The sequence below is a fragment of the Odontesthes bonariensis genome, chromosome 20 (genome assembly GCF_027942865.1).
Source record: "Odontesthes bonariensis isolate fOdoBon6 chromosome 20, fOdoBon6.hap1, whole genome shotgun sequence".
NCBI lineage: Eukaryota > Metazoa > Chordata > Actinopteri > Atheriniformes > Atherinopsidae > Odontesthes > Odontesthes bonariensis.
The window spans coordinates 7,066,958-7,086,009 of record NC_134525.1 but is presented as its reverse complement, the minus strand read 5'-3'; the positions used below and the strand labels follow the sequence as shown (position 1 = coordinate 7,086,009).

The following is a 19,052-nucleotide window of genomic DNA, read 5'->3' as shown; positions in this document are numbered from 1 at the left end:
GTGATAAAAGTGTCAACAGATTGCAAGCCACTACAGAAACATTGCAGGCTAAGATGCAGTAGAATCAGGCTGCAATGACTGAAATTAAAGCTAAATGTATATGCTCCCTTAGTTAAGAAAATGGTTAAAAGGAATTAATAGGGCTATCTGAAGAACTTTCTGGTGTTGTCAGCAGTTCAGATAGTCCTCATCTTTAAACCTTTCTGGTGCTCACTTTAAATTGACAATAGAAATGCCCAGTTTGCCATATGAAACATCCAGTATATATTTTACATTACAGGTGATACAATGCCCATACAATGGTCATTTAAGTCGGTGACACATGTGACTGTAACAACCTATCAAGTGTGAAGTGTGTCTTTCAAATTCTTACAAGCCGGTAGCCTGGGAATTCCCATGCTGCTTTGCGCGCGATTTCATTCTCACTGTAAAGTCAGCCTGGAAACCACCGCCCTTATTTTTGCCAGAGTTTGGGAACCAATCACAGAACGGGGGGGGGGGAGCAAGACATTACATTTTTTGATGACGATGACGACGTCTATGCGCTACACCGAAGCTTGTAGAGTGTTAATCCAACATGGCAGCGGACACAACGTTACCGTTCGATGCAGCCTTAGAAAGTGTTTTAAGTAGCTTAGAGCGCAAGTTTACTTTTATTTTCCTTTTTTTTCTTCTTCCTCGGCGAATTTCTGTCGTCATCTGGTATAAGTGATACATTTGGCTATGAATCGTGCACAAAGCAGCATGGGAAGAACCAGACGCCATATGATAGACATTCGTAGCACCCAATAAACGGCTCTAGGCATTCGTAAAACACGCCTCAAATACGAGAAAATGCACACCTACTTCCCAGACCACCATCTCATCGAGATTGTGGACGCGTCAGCCAGGTTAACAAGCCGGTACTTCACACCAACGAATTGAAACTAAGGGCCTGGTTACATGGAAACGTTTTTAACTATAACCGCTATTTTTGCTTATCGTTTGGCTGTCGCGGTCATATGGAGCCGGCGTTCTGGGTACCCCAAAACGATATTTTTTGGAGAACGGGTTCCAGAGTGGGAAGATCTAGGAATGCCGCCGTTTCGTTGCCATTGTTACAGCCAGAACGGATTTGTTTACATCTGCGTCACAGCCACATGGCCAGCGCCAGTGACGTATACACATACGTCAGTGACCAGAACAAAAAGCGGCTTCGCGCGCAACATCCATTCAAAATCCGGAAGAAGAAGACAACACAACAAGGACAGACAGCGATCATCATGGACCCCACAACATTGATAGCAGCACTGCTGCAGACACTGCTAACTACAGCGGCATTGTTGAAGGAACAACGTGAGCTTCGCGCTGGTAGAAGTAGGGGCGTAAAAGGTCTTCAAGGACCAAGCAAAAGCAGTCCAACTGCCCTCCAACCATAATTTGGACTTGTTATACAGCAAGACGTGCCACTAAAAGACTTGTGATTTGGCATGATATACATCAACATAAACTAAAACACTAAAAAGGACCTAGAACTGTCCAAATATCCCCACAAATAAGTAAGTAAGTAAATGAGAAAGTACATAAATGAATAAATGAATCAAAAAAAAAAAAAAAACTGTCTTTCAACAAATGTATCCAATCACCTTCCAAAAGCATGGGCATAAAGTTAAATACTTTACTGATATAGCCGTAATCAGCCAACTATGTTTATACGAGGTAAAACTCAGGTAAAAAAGGTAAAAATTCCTTCAGCCTCAGTGAATTTTGCAGCATACTGTGACTAACAATAAAACAATTCAGGAATTCAGCAAAAGTGTGACTCACCATCTTAGAAATTCAGTACACGATGCAGAGTAACATTCCCTGAAGACTGAGCGTGTTCTCTTTTTTTCTATCTTTAGCTAGTGTCCATTTCTCAAAACCAAAGTTTGTGAAAATCTGCATGGAAAGAAGCATTGCTACACTTATATGGTTTACCTTAAATAATACCATATATAGTGAGTCAGTTTAATTATTATAACTTATATTGTACCATAAGTTCTCATCATAAATTTTGTCCATAGAGGCTGCAGATGAATGTGTTCTTCATCTGAAGTTCACATAATGTTTGGGTGGTTCACCATCGGCAGAGTTTGCGGGAGGGCAGGGAGCGCATTGCCCCCCCCCTGGTGGTCAAAGGAGTTAATTACTGTGTTCCCAAATTAATTTGAAAAAATACAATATAATGAAAAAATATATATAAATATGTATAAGTCACATAAAGCACACACAGTGACAGTAAATATATCAGAATTCATTTGAACATTAAAAATATTAATTAATTTTTGGCGCTCAAGTCGTGACTATCGTCTTTCATTCATACATCTCTTCTGCAACAATTCTGCTAGCCTCGTCATAATGCAATAAGCCACTTCCTCTCAAGATGATCTCGGAGAAAAACAAGTTTCTCCCAAGCAGCCTGCTTTGTCCGAATTCCCCTCAAAACGTTTTGGTGACAATATTGAGTGGCTGTGCGTGTATGTGTACAAGCATGTGTGTGTGTGTGTGTGTGTGTGTGTGTGTGTGTGTGTGTGTGTGTGCGTACGTGCGTGCGTGCACGCAGTGCGCATGAGCGTGCGCTTGTGTTTAGATTAAGATTAAGATCCGATTTATTGGTCATGCATACACACAAAATTTGTCCTCCGCTTTTAACCCATCCAGGTTGGCACCTGTTGACACACACATGCACAGGGTCACACACTCAGAGACAGATGCCAACCTGGAGCGGTGGGCAGCCATTCAGCACCCGGGGAGCATGGGGGTACGGTGCCTTGCTCAAGGGCACCTCGGCCGTGACAAGGAGGTGGACTGACACCCCTCCAGCTGTCAGTTCCAACAATCTTTTTTGAGTGGCGAGAATGGGAATCGAACCGCCAACCTTCCGGTTATTGGACACAAAAAAAAAAATCTGCACCATGATGTTACGCTATATATGAGTTGTAATGCACTGCTATATATGCTTCACAGTGTGTGGTTGGCTCAGATCTCGAGTCTGTCTATTGGACGGGTGTTTTTTTGTTGTGGTTTTTTATGCCCTCCCTGGCAAGAATCTGAAACTCCGCCTACGAAGTCCACCCACATTGGCGACTTAGATATTCAGGTCTTTAAATATATTGTCAACTGCCTACTTTTGGACTGACAGTGGCCAGTCAGGAAATTTAAACAGCTCAAGGAATTAGGCTCATAAGCAGCGTTAAGTGAACTTTGTAAACTTTTAGCCACAATTTTCACCTTAAAGAGGCTGCTGGCTTATAAAGAGATTACTACTCTGGTCTTTAAAGTTTTGTTTAAAAAAAAAAAAAAAAAAACCTACTTTGATATATATTTAAATAAAGCAATTTAAATTCAAATGATTTTTTTTTTTATTTTGCTCTGCATTGATCTGAAATTATCTGCATCTCAATAGATTGAATCTGGAATTCAGAATTCCTCCCTTTTTTATGCTCCCTCTCTGTCCCCCCTCACCATTGTTAAATGGGCTTTTTAAATTTCAGAGCCCCCCCCTTCATGACTGTAAAAAAATAAATTAATAAAAAAAAAAACTTATAATAAATAATAAGCCTGATGGAACTTTTCTGTCAAATAATCGAATATAACCTAAAAAAAAAATCTCAATTTCTCAGCAGACAGAGCATGCATTCAAGCCTGAGCATCAGGATATCTTATTCATACTTCATCCATGCAGAACATATTATGATATCCAGCTTTCCCACAATTAGGGTCAATATTGTTAAACCAGCAGGTCTGCTATGTATGAAACATACATCAGGACATTGTGTGGCACAGGGGAAGACAGGGAGAATAAAATGACTGCACCATCGAGGCCAGGCTGTAAGTAACAAATGGAAATGTATGAGAATCTTTCACACATGCTGATCAGAGAAGCCCAAAGTTTTATGATGAAAGTACGATATAACCTCTGCAACCTTGTTTTGTCATCTCTTCAGAAAGTCTCTAGAAATCCATTTCATCCACAGGGCATCAAAACAAGGGATTGTGTTTATCTCCTCGTCTCTGTGGGGACTTTATTAAAGACCCGTGGAATAGATGACTGGCATGTGGCCGGCAGCTGAAAACACATTTCTGAGTTAAAACTAATCAGCAGAGTCTGAGACCATAAACCCGCATGGTGAAGACAGTCCAAGTGGAACGGGTTGGCTGTTGATTCCACTTCCACAGTGACTGCCAATCATATTTACCTTTATTCATGTTTACCTTTATTCATGTATGGTGGACACTCACTAGTTGGCAGGGCTCTCCCCAGCACATAAATATGGACTGTGATGAAGGCACAGTGCCAGTACATGAGGATTGAGTACTTGTTAAGTTTGTTACACAAAGCACAGTGTTATACTGAAACTGTATACGTAATGTAATAATACAGTTAGTAGGATATTATGCTCAGTAAGATGGCGACAACATTGCATTTAGTTAAATGTATTGAAAAGATTTTTTTTGTGATCTTAGCTTGAAGGCTAAGCTAAACTTGCTAACTTTCGTTCATGAAGCTGTGCCGAACGAGTGCTGTGCTTGACCACGAGCTGACCGCGGTTTCCATATTGTTATTCAGGTACATGTGTTTTTGTTTATACATTATTTTTTATTATTGTTGTACACAAACGAGTGTCGGTCCTTCTTAAAAAAACGAAGAAACGCAGACAACGGTTACACAAGCCCTGAAACCTTCTTTAAAAATGTTGGCACAAACAAGTAAAAGTGTGTCTTTACTTTCTTATGTCAACCATTTCCTCTGTACACTCATTGTTGTGAGTTGCTTTAAATTGCTTGTGCTCACAAGCTAATTGGTACGCCCAACCAAAACAGTTCTACCATCTAGTACCACTTGTCAGGTTGTCTAAGTCAATTACGTGAAACAAACATTTGAGGAAGAGAGCAAACGCTCTTCTTCAGAAGCCCAACGCAGCACATTATACCTGCAACAACAAACAACAACTTTTCTTATTCTAGTAAAGCTAAATAATGGATGCAATACAACTAAATCTGCCACTCATGATTACAGTTACGCAGCAAATCATTTAGTATTTCAGAGTTGATGACAACTAAGGGGTCACAATTAACAGTTACTATAGCAGAATTCGAGACTTGCACCCATCGATTACTGAATATCGCCTGAACATCTATTGGCGCATTCCCACTATAGGAACCTTTTGCAGTTCCTATAACCTTTTCAGGAACGGGGCCGTTCTGTCCTGCATTCGGACATACAAGAACTAGGGACCACGGCCCTCAGTTCCTGTAACCATTTTAGCTCCTTCTCCGAGGCTGGGTCTTTTCTGGGTTCCTTAGGAACACATCTGACGTAGGTGTTTGGTGTCAAGTAGGGTGGGTGCGAGGAAGGATGCGGATGCCGAAATCTTTCAAAAAACAGAACTTGATTTATTTTCAAAAAGGTTTCAACAAAAAGCGCGGCTGAGCCGGATATCAAAAAACCAAACTGTGACAAAAACAAAACATGACTATGGCTATGAACACAAGAAAGGTACTTAACTTCGATGACGAGTGACAAGTGGATTGACGAATGACGAATGAGGATCTGGCATTGAACATGAATAAACCGGGAGACTAAATACTATGGAGGGTGATTGGTGAGTGAGTGCAGCTGATGGGGAAAACACAGGCGAGGGAAGTGAACCTGATGGCAGGGCAGTAGAAAGAGTGAGGTGGCATAGCATGGCAAAAACTAAAAAGACCTGAACCTAAAACTTAACAAAACTAAGACATGAAAAACTAAAACATGGTAAAACTAAGAACTAAAACAGAAACTAAAAACGTGTCAAAAACCCACAGACATGACATTTGGTACTCGGTAGCTACGCCCCTTGTCATGTTGTCACGGCTGAAATGTTTCCTCATACGACACGGACACAACCTGCGTGTGTTTGATAAGTTAAACTTACACGATGTCTCCTTTGTCTGCGGCGCTCTACTCTCCTTCCTTTATGAAACGAAGAAGTATGGCCTGCACTCAATCCTGACTCTCTCTGCGAGCTCATCCAGCCTCGATGTTAGACGCCAGATGTGATCGTCCATGATTTATATCACCATCATGCAGACCATGAACACGGTGGCCTCCCCGCTTGCCATATTAGCTTCTTGGTGGTGTTTTTCTTCTCTCATTACTTTTTGCGGGTATTGTTGTTGAATGTGGCGCTAAAGTAACACGTCGCTGTCGCAGACGGTTGCGTCCCATCAGTCTCTATCAAGGTCTCGACTCATGTGCGAATGCAGACTGAAACAGTTCCCCTAGGGAAGGGCAGTTATAAGAACGAAATTCGAGGAGGACCATTCTTAGAACTGCTCTGTCCGAATGCGGCTTATGACACTTTTGTGTTTTGTTTAATCATTTCAGAATATGTCTCACTAATATGTATTTATCTACATATAATGAGTAAAGGACAACAAACCTGTGTAGTTCCTCTGATTAGATTACATATAGTTGTAGCTTTAATAATTTATGTCCACTTTGTTTACAGTCATTCATTGTAAATATTGTTATGAGGATAAATCTTGCTTGAAAAGAGTCATGTGACAATCACTTCTGGGAGTGTTCCTGAGCCCATGCAGGGCTTTCCATGACAGAATCCCGTCTGTTTTTAAGGCAGTGCTGCCTGAGGGCCCTAAGCTCTCAAGCATCTAATATTGATTTTTATCCCTGCTCCTCGCGCACACAGAGGTTTCCAGATTCTCTGAATCTTTTCGATGATAACATGGATGATAGATGATGTGATATTCAAACTCTTCACAACTTGTATGTTGAACATTATCCTGTAATTTGCTCCACAATTTTTAGATATGTTTTAGAAAGGGAAGTCTCAGAATACCCAGTTATGTTACTGATCCGTTGCTAATTTACCTATTGTGATTAAATGCAACACATTCTTCCAGATGTTTAGTTTTAGAAAAACTTAATTTTCCTGCCTTTTGTTGTCACCATCTCAACTTTTCAGACATCACTAAAATAATGTATAACTAACTACATTTCTAAAACATGCTCTGTTGGAGGAATGGTTGATATTAGAATTAATATCTAATATGTTGGTATTTTCCATCTTATTTAGGCTTTTTGCTGATACAAATATCTATATGCAACCATTTTTTTTTATACCTTACTGCAGTAATTTAGTATGTCCATAGCCACAACTATGGCAACATTTACCTCGTGCCTGTCAGTGCTGACATGTTATTTGAAATTATAGAGTGATACAAATTAAATAATGAAATCACTGTGCATTAAAATCCCATCAAAGGCCTGTTTCAATGTTTATTTGTGCAGTTGAAGCAAATGGAGACACACTAAGACAATGTTAAACCAAACCATTCTAATCCTGCTATGGCAGACTGGGATGACCTCCTCAAAGAGGCATTCCTGACAGCAACCACAACTATGACAAATTTGATCATTTCTGCCCGTCAAATCTAATATTTCATGTTAAATTCTTTATGAGTCACTGGATGGGAATTGATAAGATTTTTACGATTCCAATTCCATTTTTGATTCTGCTTAAAGGTAGGGTAGGAGATCCTGGATTTTGAGTCCAGCGAAGCTGCATTTTGAAAATACACAGGTAAAAAGTCCCAACCCTTTTCTTCACTTTCCCCCCGAAGGCACGCCTCTAGAGTACATGAACCCGCACGAGCACGAAGGTGCACGAGCGCTGTTCTGACAGCAAGCATCGATCGTTGCCGTATTTAGTATATGATAACTATACGTTTAATAATGCTAGGTGCTAGCCAACCTGGCTCTAGTTTAGCTTCCTGCCAAGCTTCTGGACGCGTAATTCGTTCACGGAGCAGGGTACGCGCACAGGGGGAAGGAGGGGGAGGGAGGAGCAGATTGCAGTTTGATAGACGGCATCAGTATCCAATCATTGTGAACGGTCCGTTCAGTATGATTGGATAGTGTTTTTCCTAGATTGTACGTTCTAGAGGCCACTAAAACTTTTCATATTTGTGTCAAAACTTTTAATTAATTGGTTGCAATGGAAGAGTATTTCAAGCAATATGTAAAAAAATGTTCCGGAAAAACATCCCCTACCCCACCTTTAACGATTCGGTTCTTTATAGGTTCCCTTATCGATTCTCATTTGGAGAAAAAGGACAACAAACCGGTCGATTAGCATCAACTTTGTTTAGTTTAGAAGTAACACGAGTCATGACCTTACAAACCCAACAACGGTGAGGTCCACATTGGTCTATCATGGCCTGGGTAATTTAACTCTTCCCTGCTCTGGTGAAAGGAGAAGCTGGAGGTAGACGTGAACTGGGGGTAGTACCACCAGCCTCTGGCTCTGAGCCAGTCAGGCTCTGTCTCTCATGATTTCATCTAAATTTGAGCTTTCCGTCAGTATCGCCGCTGCACTGCAGAGTGGCCGAGGAAATTGTTCGTCAAATTCGTCTAATTTTTCTATTACTGATTACTGGTATGCAGCTACTATGTTGACGGTACTTTTCTCACCGAATACGGAGCGCACACACGTGTTATACACACCGTTGGAAAGGGCAGAAACATACCTTTCAAATGGCACTCACACATTCACGAAAGTGATGTCAACACAAACGTCAATTGAAACGTGTATGCGAAAACCGAGATAAAAAAATAATTTTAAAAAATCCCTGAAAATTACCGAGGTCCAGACCTCGCTTTCCTCATAGCTGGCTACGGCCTTAACAATATCGAGCGAACAGGAGCTAATCATTTCTACCGGAGCTTTAGCTAGCTCTCACGGTGTTCAAGACAAGTTGTAGCGAACAGTGACTTAACCCATGTCAAGAGAGCTCCTCAGTTGAAAAAAAAACAAAAAAACAATCTCGGCTTTCTAACGATCAAAAAACGTCCAAATCAAGTCTGCTGTTTTTTAAAACCATCCAGCGTGAACAAGGAATTTCTCCATTCAACACCACTGAGCTTAGTTTCCATATGACTCGTCTCGCAAAAGCAGGCTAGCAGGTAACAATTAGTATTTAACATCTACAGCCGTGCACAATGCTCTAGAAACATTTGCAAAAGGGATCAGCACGAAACTGCATCGGATGTTGACAGCACCAACAACTGTGTTCACCTATAGTAGTCAAATCAAGTCAAGCCTGTTAGCTTATATATAGCACATCTAAAACAACAGAGGTTGACCCAAGTGCTTTCCATTGGGGATGGATAAAGAAAAAAAATCCATAGATAAATCAACAGAGATACTAAAACAAAATACTCAAATAAAATAGTTAAAAAATAAACAAACCAAGACAATAAATTAGAAATAGCAATAACAAATAAAAAATAACAAGTAACATCCATCTATCCATCAATTTTCTATAACCGCTTAATGGGAAGCTGGAGCCTATCCCAACTGTCAGTGGGCAGGAGGTGGGGTACACCCTGGACAGGTCACCAGTCCATCACGGGGCCACATAGAGACAAATGAAACAAGCAACCAAGCATGCTCACACTCACTCCTGGGGTCAATAGGGTCACCAATTAACCTAACGGGGATGTTTTTTGCACGGTGGGAGGAAGCCGGAGTACCCGGAGAGAACTCATGCATACACAGGGAAAACGTGAACAAGTAACAGAAATCCATAAAATAGTTAAAACACATAAAAACAAGGATGTAAGTCATTTGGTTCAATGGTATGTAAGAGATTCAACTTTATTAGTCAACAGAACAAGATGTACAACTGTGCATTTAGTCTCAGTTCAGGCATAAGCACCATGCCATTTATACTATTACTGCCAATTTGTCTGCCGAACAAATATACAGCTGAGTGGCCACCTGCCACTGCAGTAATCACGCAAAAGGCTCAGAAGTGGCTGCAATTTCAACAAACATAACTGCCATTTCACGTAAAGTCAAGGAGAATTACTAAAAGTCTGACTGCAAACTTTAGAAAATATATAGAAAATATAAACTTTCTGGGAACGGAGCGCATGACATGCAACACAACACTCACTGCACTGGTGGAGATATGTTCTACTGAGTGCCAGCTAGACACATTATTAGTTGCTATGCAGCTTGACCTTCATCTATTTTACAGTAATGTATTCAGTACTTCCAGTAATGTACTCTACTTCCCTCATCTTCATGGGCTTTTTTCTCTTCTTTTTACAGATCCTGATAATGCACGTTGTTGGATTGCATTACTGGTGAATAGCCTTAGAAATAACTTGGCCGAATTGAATATGTAAATCCAGATAATATATGTGCCTAGCTTGGCATGTTTGCTATGTGCTTGTTTAAAAGGCTGTTGAGGGCGTTGCCTTTCCTTGGATGCAGCCACACATTAGGAGCAGTGTGGAACAAGAAAAAAAAAAAAGGAAAACAAGAATCATGCGCAAGATGACTGAAAGTTCACAACTGCATTGGCAACATTTCTGATGATTAATCCTGTGTTGATTTCAAACTGAATGGCCAACAAGTTAGATTGCATAGATCCTCAGTTTCATGTTGACTTTATGACAGCTTAATAAGCTTACAGTCTGTAGTCTGGCAAGTTTGAATACATTACTGTAAAGCCAAGCTGTGTTTATGTGCGTGTGCCTTGTTTGATGCGATTTCATAACTCTTGCAATCAAAGCAGCACTAGATGAACATAGAGACATTTCCATCGTATGGTTTCTTAAAGATTTATTAAAACTGCATCGCTTTGATATTGAAGTCTGGCTAAATGGGAGCTGAAGGTAAGAGTCAGGGTGGGAAGCATTTATTCCATCAATGTTGATGTCGGGGGAGCGGGTGGTTGAAGGGAGGGAGAAATGACGGGACTACCCTCCCTAGGTGATGATCGGTGTCTTGGCTTCATATTCTAAGAGGGGTGGGTGTATTTTTGATTAAATCTCAGCTCTTATACTGCACTTGAGAGGAATTAATCACTTTTTATGTGGGTGTGCTTGATTGTCTGATTATTACCACATTTTGGCAATGCACCCTCCCAATCAACTCCTCTGAGCACCCCCTTCTCTTTGATTGATTTGTAACAGTCACAGCAAACCCTGATGATGGAATGTTTCCCTAATGACCATACATCAAGAGGAAGTGATGAGGGGCATGCTGGAGACATACCGCTGGTGCACATCACACAGATCCGCCCTAATAGTTGTCCTCTATTTTGACATCTGCGGGGAAAACAGAAGTCGTTGTCTTCCTGGCAGGATGGTTGACTTCTTGATGTACAGTAATGTGATTATTATCGTCTTGGAAGAAACTCTGACACTAATTTAGTGGCTGTGTCTCTATTGTGTCTATTTAGATGAGACAAAAAGAAAACTGCAGACCAGCTTTTGAAGTTTTCACCTCGTGCTCTGGCACCGAGGGAAAAGAGACGGTCTGAAGTGTCTAAATGGCGCTGATCGTGAAACATTTACACCTACAGACAGAGGAATGCACTTTAGAAATCATGCATGCCTCAACAGACAGCCAACATGCTATTTCCTGCTGTTCTATAAGAAGTGTGTGCTTGGCTTCCTTTTTCATCAGCTTTTAATTGGTCATACAGTGCCAAGGAAATGGCAGAAGAAAAAAATTCTGTTCACCAGATAGGCTGCCCAAAGAAAGGCAATTGCCTCTTTTGAGCTCTCTATGATAAATAGGTTAACATAATTCTTACTAAATACTGTATAGACATAGTTGCTACGATACTTTATTATCCTGACGCATCAGTCATGCTGTCACAGTTTTAACATTTTCACATTATAACTTACTGATAAGTTTGAGTTAACCTCATATACATTTCTCTATATCAATCTGAACAGTAACTAAAAGAGAACTCAGTTATAAAAGATAAGTTGTAACTCTACAATATGTTGGATTATATGTGCTGCATATATCATTTGTTCTATATTTCACTGTATTTTGCTGAACTGGCAATGTTCTTTATGAGTATTTCATATTCTTTTATCACAGTGTAGGTTGTTCTAACTATTGTTACTTGTTTTCATCTTATTTCATTTTTGAACATCTAGCAACATCAAGGAAGGGACTGCTCATGAAAATGTACCTCTTGGGGAACTCGATTCCTCTAAATATGCCCTATTTAATCTTAATTAATTCATAGTTCCCTTTTTCAAAGAAATACATTGAAAATAACACATATATTAAAACTACTAGAATATGTGGACCTGTCAGAGTTTTTGTTTGAAAAGCATTTTCTCTGCCATTTTAGGATTGTTTTTGTGATTCTGGCTGTGATGTTGAGATTGTTATTTCTGGTAACAAGAGAATGTGAAGGTATGTCATGCTGGGTTGCCTGTTGGGATGGGAGCATCATCTTGAAGAACATTCTCCTATCTTCACCTACTACTGTTTTTACCTGGTTAGTTTTGATGTGATTTGGCTAAAAAGTTGTTCAAAATGGTCAAATTTGCTGGAGAAGGGGAAAGATTGAGATAGAGAAAGACAAATACTGGAGATGATATTGAAAATATTTAACTGCTCTGCCAAGGAAGGAGGTAGAAAACATACAGTATCTCTACACGCTGGACTGGTTCGCTGACCTGGACGTGCTACTTTCACTCAGATTCCTGCATATTGTTCATGTTTTTGAAAGCACTTTGCGAGAGTAATAAATCCAGTTTTCAGTGATCTGCTAATTTTTGCCAAAATCTGATCGATTGCAAAAATATATAATAATATAATACTTTAAAAGACATTCAGCTGAATGTTAATTTCTTGCAGTCTTAGTAGTCATTAAATTTTCTATATAAATTCTTATAATCTTTGAATATTTTAAAAACGGATATCATTATCATTTTTATGATTTTTAGGCTAGTCTAACAATATGTGCATAGAAAACATGATGCTGAGGATTAGTAGGCAGTGTCCTTGCATACAACAGACAGCCTTGAAGCTTGCTGTATCTTTACATTATTTTGCATTTAAAAAATGAATTGCCCGAAATTCAACACGGCAGGAAGTCGGTTTCCCATTCTCTATTTTCAAGAGCAGTCCCATTTGCGATTGGGACTTGTAGCATGCATTGCAAAGCTTGAAAAAAGAACATAACTTTGCCATCTTTTTTACTTCCACTGTTCTTTTAAAGTATAGAGAAGACAGTTGCCTGATTCTGTCACAGTACAATCTATCTTTAGATGCATGAATAAAACATTGAGGCACCTTTCTTCGAAGTTGCCACTTTGCTCGGCAAATGAACACAGAATAAAACAAGTGGTAGTGGTAGTCCTCCAGTCTGGGCTGACGGACCTATTCTGTCTGTCTATCGCAACAAAGTTTACTGTATATACTTTAGTAGCAACCTGATACCCAATGATAGCTCATGGTTTTCTGATCAAGGATCGCCTTCTTTTTTATCCAACAGCTGTACCCCATCCTGTAGCTAAGTCACAACAAACAGTTCACTGCAGCACATATGAAAGCACTTTGAATTGCCTTGTGTACGAATTGTGCTCTACAAATAAAATTGCCTTGCCTTGCCTTGCCATATCCTTTCAAAGTTTGGGGATTTGCGTAACCTTCTGAAAATTACCATCCAATCTGTAATCTGTCTGACTACTTCAAAGCACCATGCAGAGCTGACTGACATGAAGACATTCACACCTCCCGGTGGAAGAACGCGTTGTCTCCTGTCTAGTATCTGGACAAGCCTTGTCCCCTACCCAGCATTTCTGTCTTACTCATGCAAGAAGCTGTCATTTCCCAAATGCGTCAGCCCCCCAGAAAGGTGTCACTGGGGATTATTGGATACCTCAAAGGGATTAGAATGTTCTTGACAGACTGGCCGCTTCACTTGTTCCAGGAAGTCAAACTATCCTTTCCTTATGTGGGAGTTCTGGTAAGAAATCGTCCAACTGTCAATTCATACATTGTTAATGTTACTTATTGTTTAACCATCCAGACCTCTTCTTGATGCTTACCATACAATGCAACCAGTGAACATTACCACTCATCTTATCCCGGAGTGTCGGTTTCATACATCACATTTTTTGATGAACCAATTACTGTCAAAGAGAGTGTTGGTAATTCCCTGCAGTCTAGCTGCTCATTTACTGCTCGCTAATGTCCAGAGTTTTTAATCAAGCAAAGGGAAGGAGAAAAAAAAAGAATAACACAGCGTAGTACGTGCAGAGTGCATTAATCCTCTTTCTCCTCCTCCTCCTCTGCTGTTTTCGTCTAATTAAGGGTCATTCTGTCTCCTGGACACATTAGGACACTACACACTGCTCCCAACCCACATAATTAAATGTTTCTTTGTGCTTGCCATCTGGAGACCTCATCACTTTAAACATGCATGTCAAATTGATTCCTTAATAATGTTTGTGTTTCTTCTCAGTGCTGTATTATCATCCAGGATTAGCTGTTTATGTTTATTTTGCCTTCACCAACGGCAGCCACTGCACACACACACACAAAATAAACAGAAGCAACGATGGAACCCTTGTGGTCGTAGAAACTCGAGCACGGAACAGCCGGCAAAGCTCACAATCATGAACATAAAAGCAATGGAACAATTTGAAGTGAAATTAACCACGTCTTTATGCAGCAAAGGGTATGGATAAACTGGCTTTTGGAATATGCTGCAAATCTTTGGTGTTGATTCTACTTAGGAAACGATGCCACATCAATGCAAAAGTTTTTTTGTTTTTTTTTCCTCGGCATATTGGGCTATTTTTTTTATTCAGCATATTGGGGTTTCATGCTTTATTTTGCATCAAACAAGCTAGCTAAACATGTTTCAGCTGTACACAGCATCTCTCTGTCAGCCTCACAATCTTATGTGTGCAATTAAAGCACCAGGTTGATTCAATAAGAGGACATCTGAAGTGGAAAGTGATGTTTGCTGTTGTCTTTTCTCAACCTTTGCCCAAGCATATCATCCTGCTTTTCTTTCTTTTTCCCTGTCAAATGGTAGTTGAAATGCAGACATATGCGCAGTCAGAGAAGCGTTCTGTCTTTCTCATTCTCTTTCTCCGAGTGCAGTTGAGGATTAGTCTTTCCCTGAGTGCCTGGAATAATGATCACTGCAGCGGAGAAACACATTTTCACATTTCAGGAGATAAGGGCAGGCAATCTGCAAGCAGAGGACTTAACCAGCTCCCTGTGGCTTAGACAGAAAAGTCACCACCAACAGCCAACAACTGAGCTGCATCATACCCAGAATAAGCAGCAAGAACACCTACTACTATATTGTCTCAGTGAGTGGCATCAGTTATTCTCAAATTCGATTTTTAAATTTTCTAACAGTCCAAAAGACCCTGGCTTACAAGGTTCCAATTGTCCAACTGTGCAATTTCTTACTGGGGTCCTTCATTTCTCACCAAAAAAAAAAAAAAATAATCAAATCTGAGTATATTTCCTACAGACAGCAAATCTACTATTCTAGTTCAAAGATAGCTTGATGTGGAGGACTATTCTTAATTTCAAACTTGTTCCACTCATGCATAGTTGGCCTCCCAGAGTGTAAGACATGCTGAGAGGCACTCCTTCATTATGGAGAAGAAGACATTTTTGGACACTATCAGGGAGGAAGGGCAAGATATTGGTTATGTCAGGGGAAAAAAGCAGACACACACCCTCAGAAATGAGACCTGAATTTCCACATCAAAAGATAATTAAAAGCTTGGATCATGCAGACATGGCAATCTACCACAGCAGAACAGCTTGTTCCTTTTCTAAAGCATTTCACAATAAACAAGAGGGAGAAACATGCCAAGTAAGCTGTTCAAAAGCAAATTCCCAGGATGAAAAGAATCCTTTTTTTTTTTTACAGTTTAACCTTTAAAGACCAAGATCTATTTTTATGACGATAGCTATTTTAACCATGGATGGCAGCATAGGCCTTTGAGGGTTCAGTTCAATAAAAATCCTACCTTTCCCACATACTGCGCATCCGGTCCTATGTGTTCTTCTAAAACAAAGAACTGGTTCCAGATCCAACCACGCTTAGGCCTGTGGTGCACCTCCGTCTCCCCATTGGCCAATTTGGTCTGGTTCTTGGAGGGCACTTTGGTGGGGACATGGTGGCCCGCCCCATAGCACCTCTGGATGAAGCAGAGGCAGACTAGGAAGGGACAGAGACAAGAGGTGGTGGATATCCTCATGGTGGCGCGTGCTTTTGTAAATGTATCCCTGTGTTCCAAGGCGGCAAGGTCCTCCCACCAGTGCCGCAGCAGCCGCCACCAACAGCCACTGCTGCAGACCTATTCAGCGGTCCCAGCAAAAACGCTTAATCAAATCCAAACTCTAATGGTCCTGGGAGATCCTCGAAGAGTCATGGCCAACGCTGAAGGTTTTTTTAAAAAAAGGGCAAGATACCCTTACATTATGGAACATCCCAGACGTTAGGAAGATGTGCAAATGGATGTGAACTTCTGTGGAGTTCTACCAAGAGCAAAGGTTAATCCCAAAAGCCATTATGGATGTCCTGGAAGAGAGAGCAAGACAAAAAGACAGAGAGTTAGAGATTAATTTGATGGATATTAGAGGCTAAATATCCACTAGTTCTCTCCAATTAAATTGCAACTCATAAATCCTTACAGATGAGGACGAGCATTCCAAACCGGCTGACTGTGATAAATCAAAGGTAGCAAGATATCTTGCCTCTGTATGCCAGACATTTTTGCCATTATGCAGATAATTCAAATATCTTTAGACTTGAGAGGTTATAATGTTATTAAAAGGTGGTCTAAGCCTATAAGGTCGGAGCACAGCTTGGTGACTGATACTGCCCTGTGAGGTCAGAGTCATGAATCACAACCATGTAATGTTGGCCTTGTGGTTTTAAGGACGGTTAGACTATTAAAAATGAGTGAAAAAACTTTGATTTAACATGGTCAAGGCATCCTGCAAGGCTTAGCGTGTGGCTCATGCACTGTGAATAATAAGTGTGCCTGGAAAAATACACATTTGCTATAATAAGGGGAGACGTCAAACCACTCAGACATGAGGCAGAAAGTGATTTTTATAAGGCAGTGGAATGGAAAACAGGTTAACCTTTTTGTATAACAATTTATATGTATACAATATTCCAAGTGGAAACTAATTGCAAGCACTGTTAAAGTTATATGTTGGTGAGCAGTCAAGTGAAGCTACATCAGTCCTTTAAACGAATGTGCATTATACAGTAGATGCAACCTGAAGGTATAAATGAGTGATTTTGTTTGTTTTTGGGGATGGAATTTAAGAGTTAGAGTTCTATATGCTATTCAGGTGTTGCTGAAGCATAAAAAAAGACTTCCTTGAATGAAATGAAATTGTATAATTTGACCTTGCTGTTCTGAGATGTCTTTTAGTTTGATGCCATAACAGCAAATAGGAAGTGGCGGAAAGCTATATCTGACAACACAGACGCAGTTTAAGTGTGCACTTTACAAGTTTCTGTGTTCAGGTTTAAAGTGTGTTGACTTGGTGGTACATTTAGGAAGTCAAAAAGTACACTGAGGCAGGAGAACTGTCAGTTGTAAACTGTTTCATAAATCATGAGCCTGAAGTTATCCTGGGCCTAAACAATTTGATCAGTAACAGATATTTGACTTGCACAGTAAAAGTCAACTATAGCTTTTAAAAGGAATGTTGAAAGTGCTGCAGAGGCCATAAATAAATGATCAGACTATACACCAGCAGGTCTTGAAAGGACCAATCTGCTTCTACTGTTATATATGATATATGACAAATGATATTCATTTAGTCCATGTTTACAAAATGTGGCAGTAGTGAAAGTGTTAAATTAATAGGAGTTCTAAAGTAGACAGAATCCATTTTCAGTGTACATAGTATTGTGTTGCTATTTGTTTTCTGTGATGCACACAAACTCCTGGCCCGCTGCAGCCACTAGGCTTACATTTTGCCCCCCTATAAATTGGTTATAATGAACCACCTAAGAGCAAGTTTGATTTTCCCCCACGGAGCCACCACAGAACCTGTCTGAACTGGTTTAAGTGGACATAGAAAATGGTTGAACGGATGGACTTTTTGCTAATAAGCAGTCAGTTTCAGTGGATGCTGGATGAGTAACTTTAAAACTCTTGGGCTTTTGGTGAAAATGAATTCCCAAAGTACTTCAAAGCCATACAACACTCATGACTCTTCAACACAAGAAAATGAAAATAAAATGAAAACAGACTGCATCCATTGTGACCTCAAAGAAATCTGACTCAAAGCAAAGTGCAAAGAATTAAAAAGGAGTCTGTGGCTCCTACCATTAATATGATGTAATACAATGTTAAATGGCCTCCTTACAAAAGAGTCGGTCTACTATTGAAAGGCTGCAGCAAAATAGCACTTTCATAGGAATTTATTTAGAAGACAAATACATGTATCTGATACTTTACAGGATATAGGAGCTGACAGACTTCAAAGTCTGCTGCTCTCCATCTCTTACAATCCATGTGACAACATTGGAGAGAGAGACACAGAAAAGAGGCATTAATGCAACAACTGCCACATACTTTGAAGAATAATCACTGAAATATTTGTTAAGAATAAATATTTTCATATTTATATATGGATTAGAATATCCTTTGAACCCCTTGACTAATCCCCATGTTTCAAATATCTCCATGCAAATTATGCAGCTCAGCTGGATGAACCCATAGTGGTTGGCCATACTGAGTGCAATGGTTGTAATGGGTAAAACCTACTGTCAGTCAAGGCAGTGAGAGAGAAGGCGATCTCTGCTTCACGTCGACTTGGATTAAAGCGATGGAGGATAAATACTCAGCCGCACACTAAACATGTGTAATCTGGGAGATGATTCTCATCTGCATAGGTAGAGCTACGCCCAAATCCTGCTTCCTCTGCTCTATTCCTTTAACTGACACAGTAATATCCAGGCCAATAGAGAATACTAATGGAGTGGTTGTTTTGAATAAGCCGTCTTCAAGATTTTAAGGTTTTCTTCTTAACGGTTTTGAAGTATTTTTGTGATTTAACAATACAATCGAGCAACTTTTAAGAACATCTATGCAGACTCATAGAATTGTTAAGACAGTTGTGGCACTTCAGTGACTCAAAATAAGAATATCTCTTCCAATGGCTTCACTTTAGCCCCCTGGGGCTTGCTTCAATCAG

At 40.1% G+C, this 19,052-nt stretch overlaps 1 protein-coding gene across 1 annotated transcript in view; it reads right to left on the bottom strand.

The window, feature by feature from the left end:
• The window catches only part of LOC142370128 (cadherin-18), a 100,725-nt gene that overhangs the window by 64,269 nt on the left and 17,404 nt on the right, over positions 1–19,052 (bottom strand). The window contains exon 2 of the mRNA XM_075452573.1: positions 15,854–16,407. Within this exon, the coding sequence (XP_075308688.1) occupies positions 15,854–16,084 (231 nt within the window). The 5' untranslated portion in view covers positions 16,085–16,407. The remainder of the gene's footprint in view (positions 1–15,853; positions 16,408–19,052) is intronic.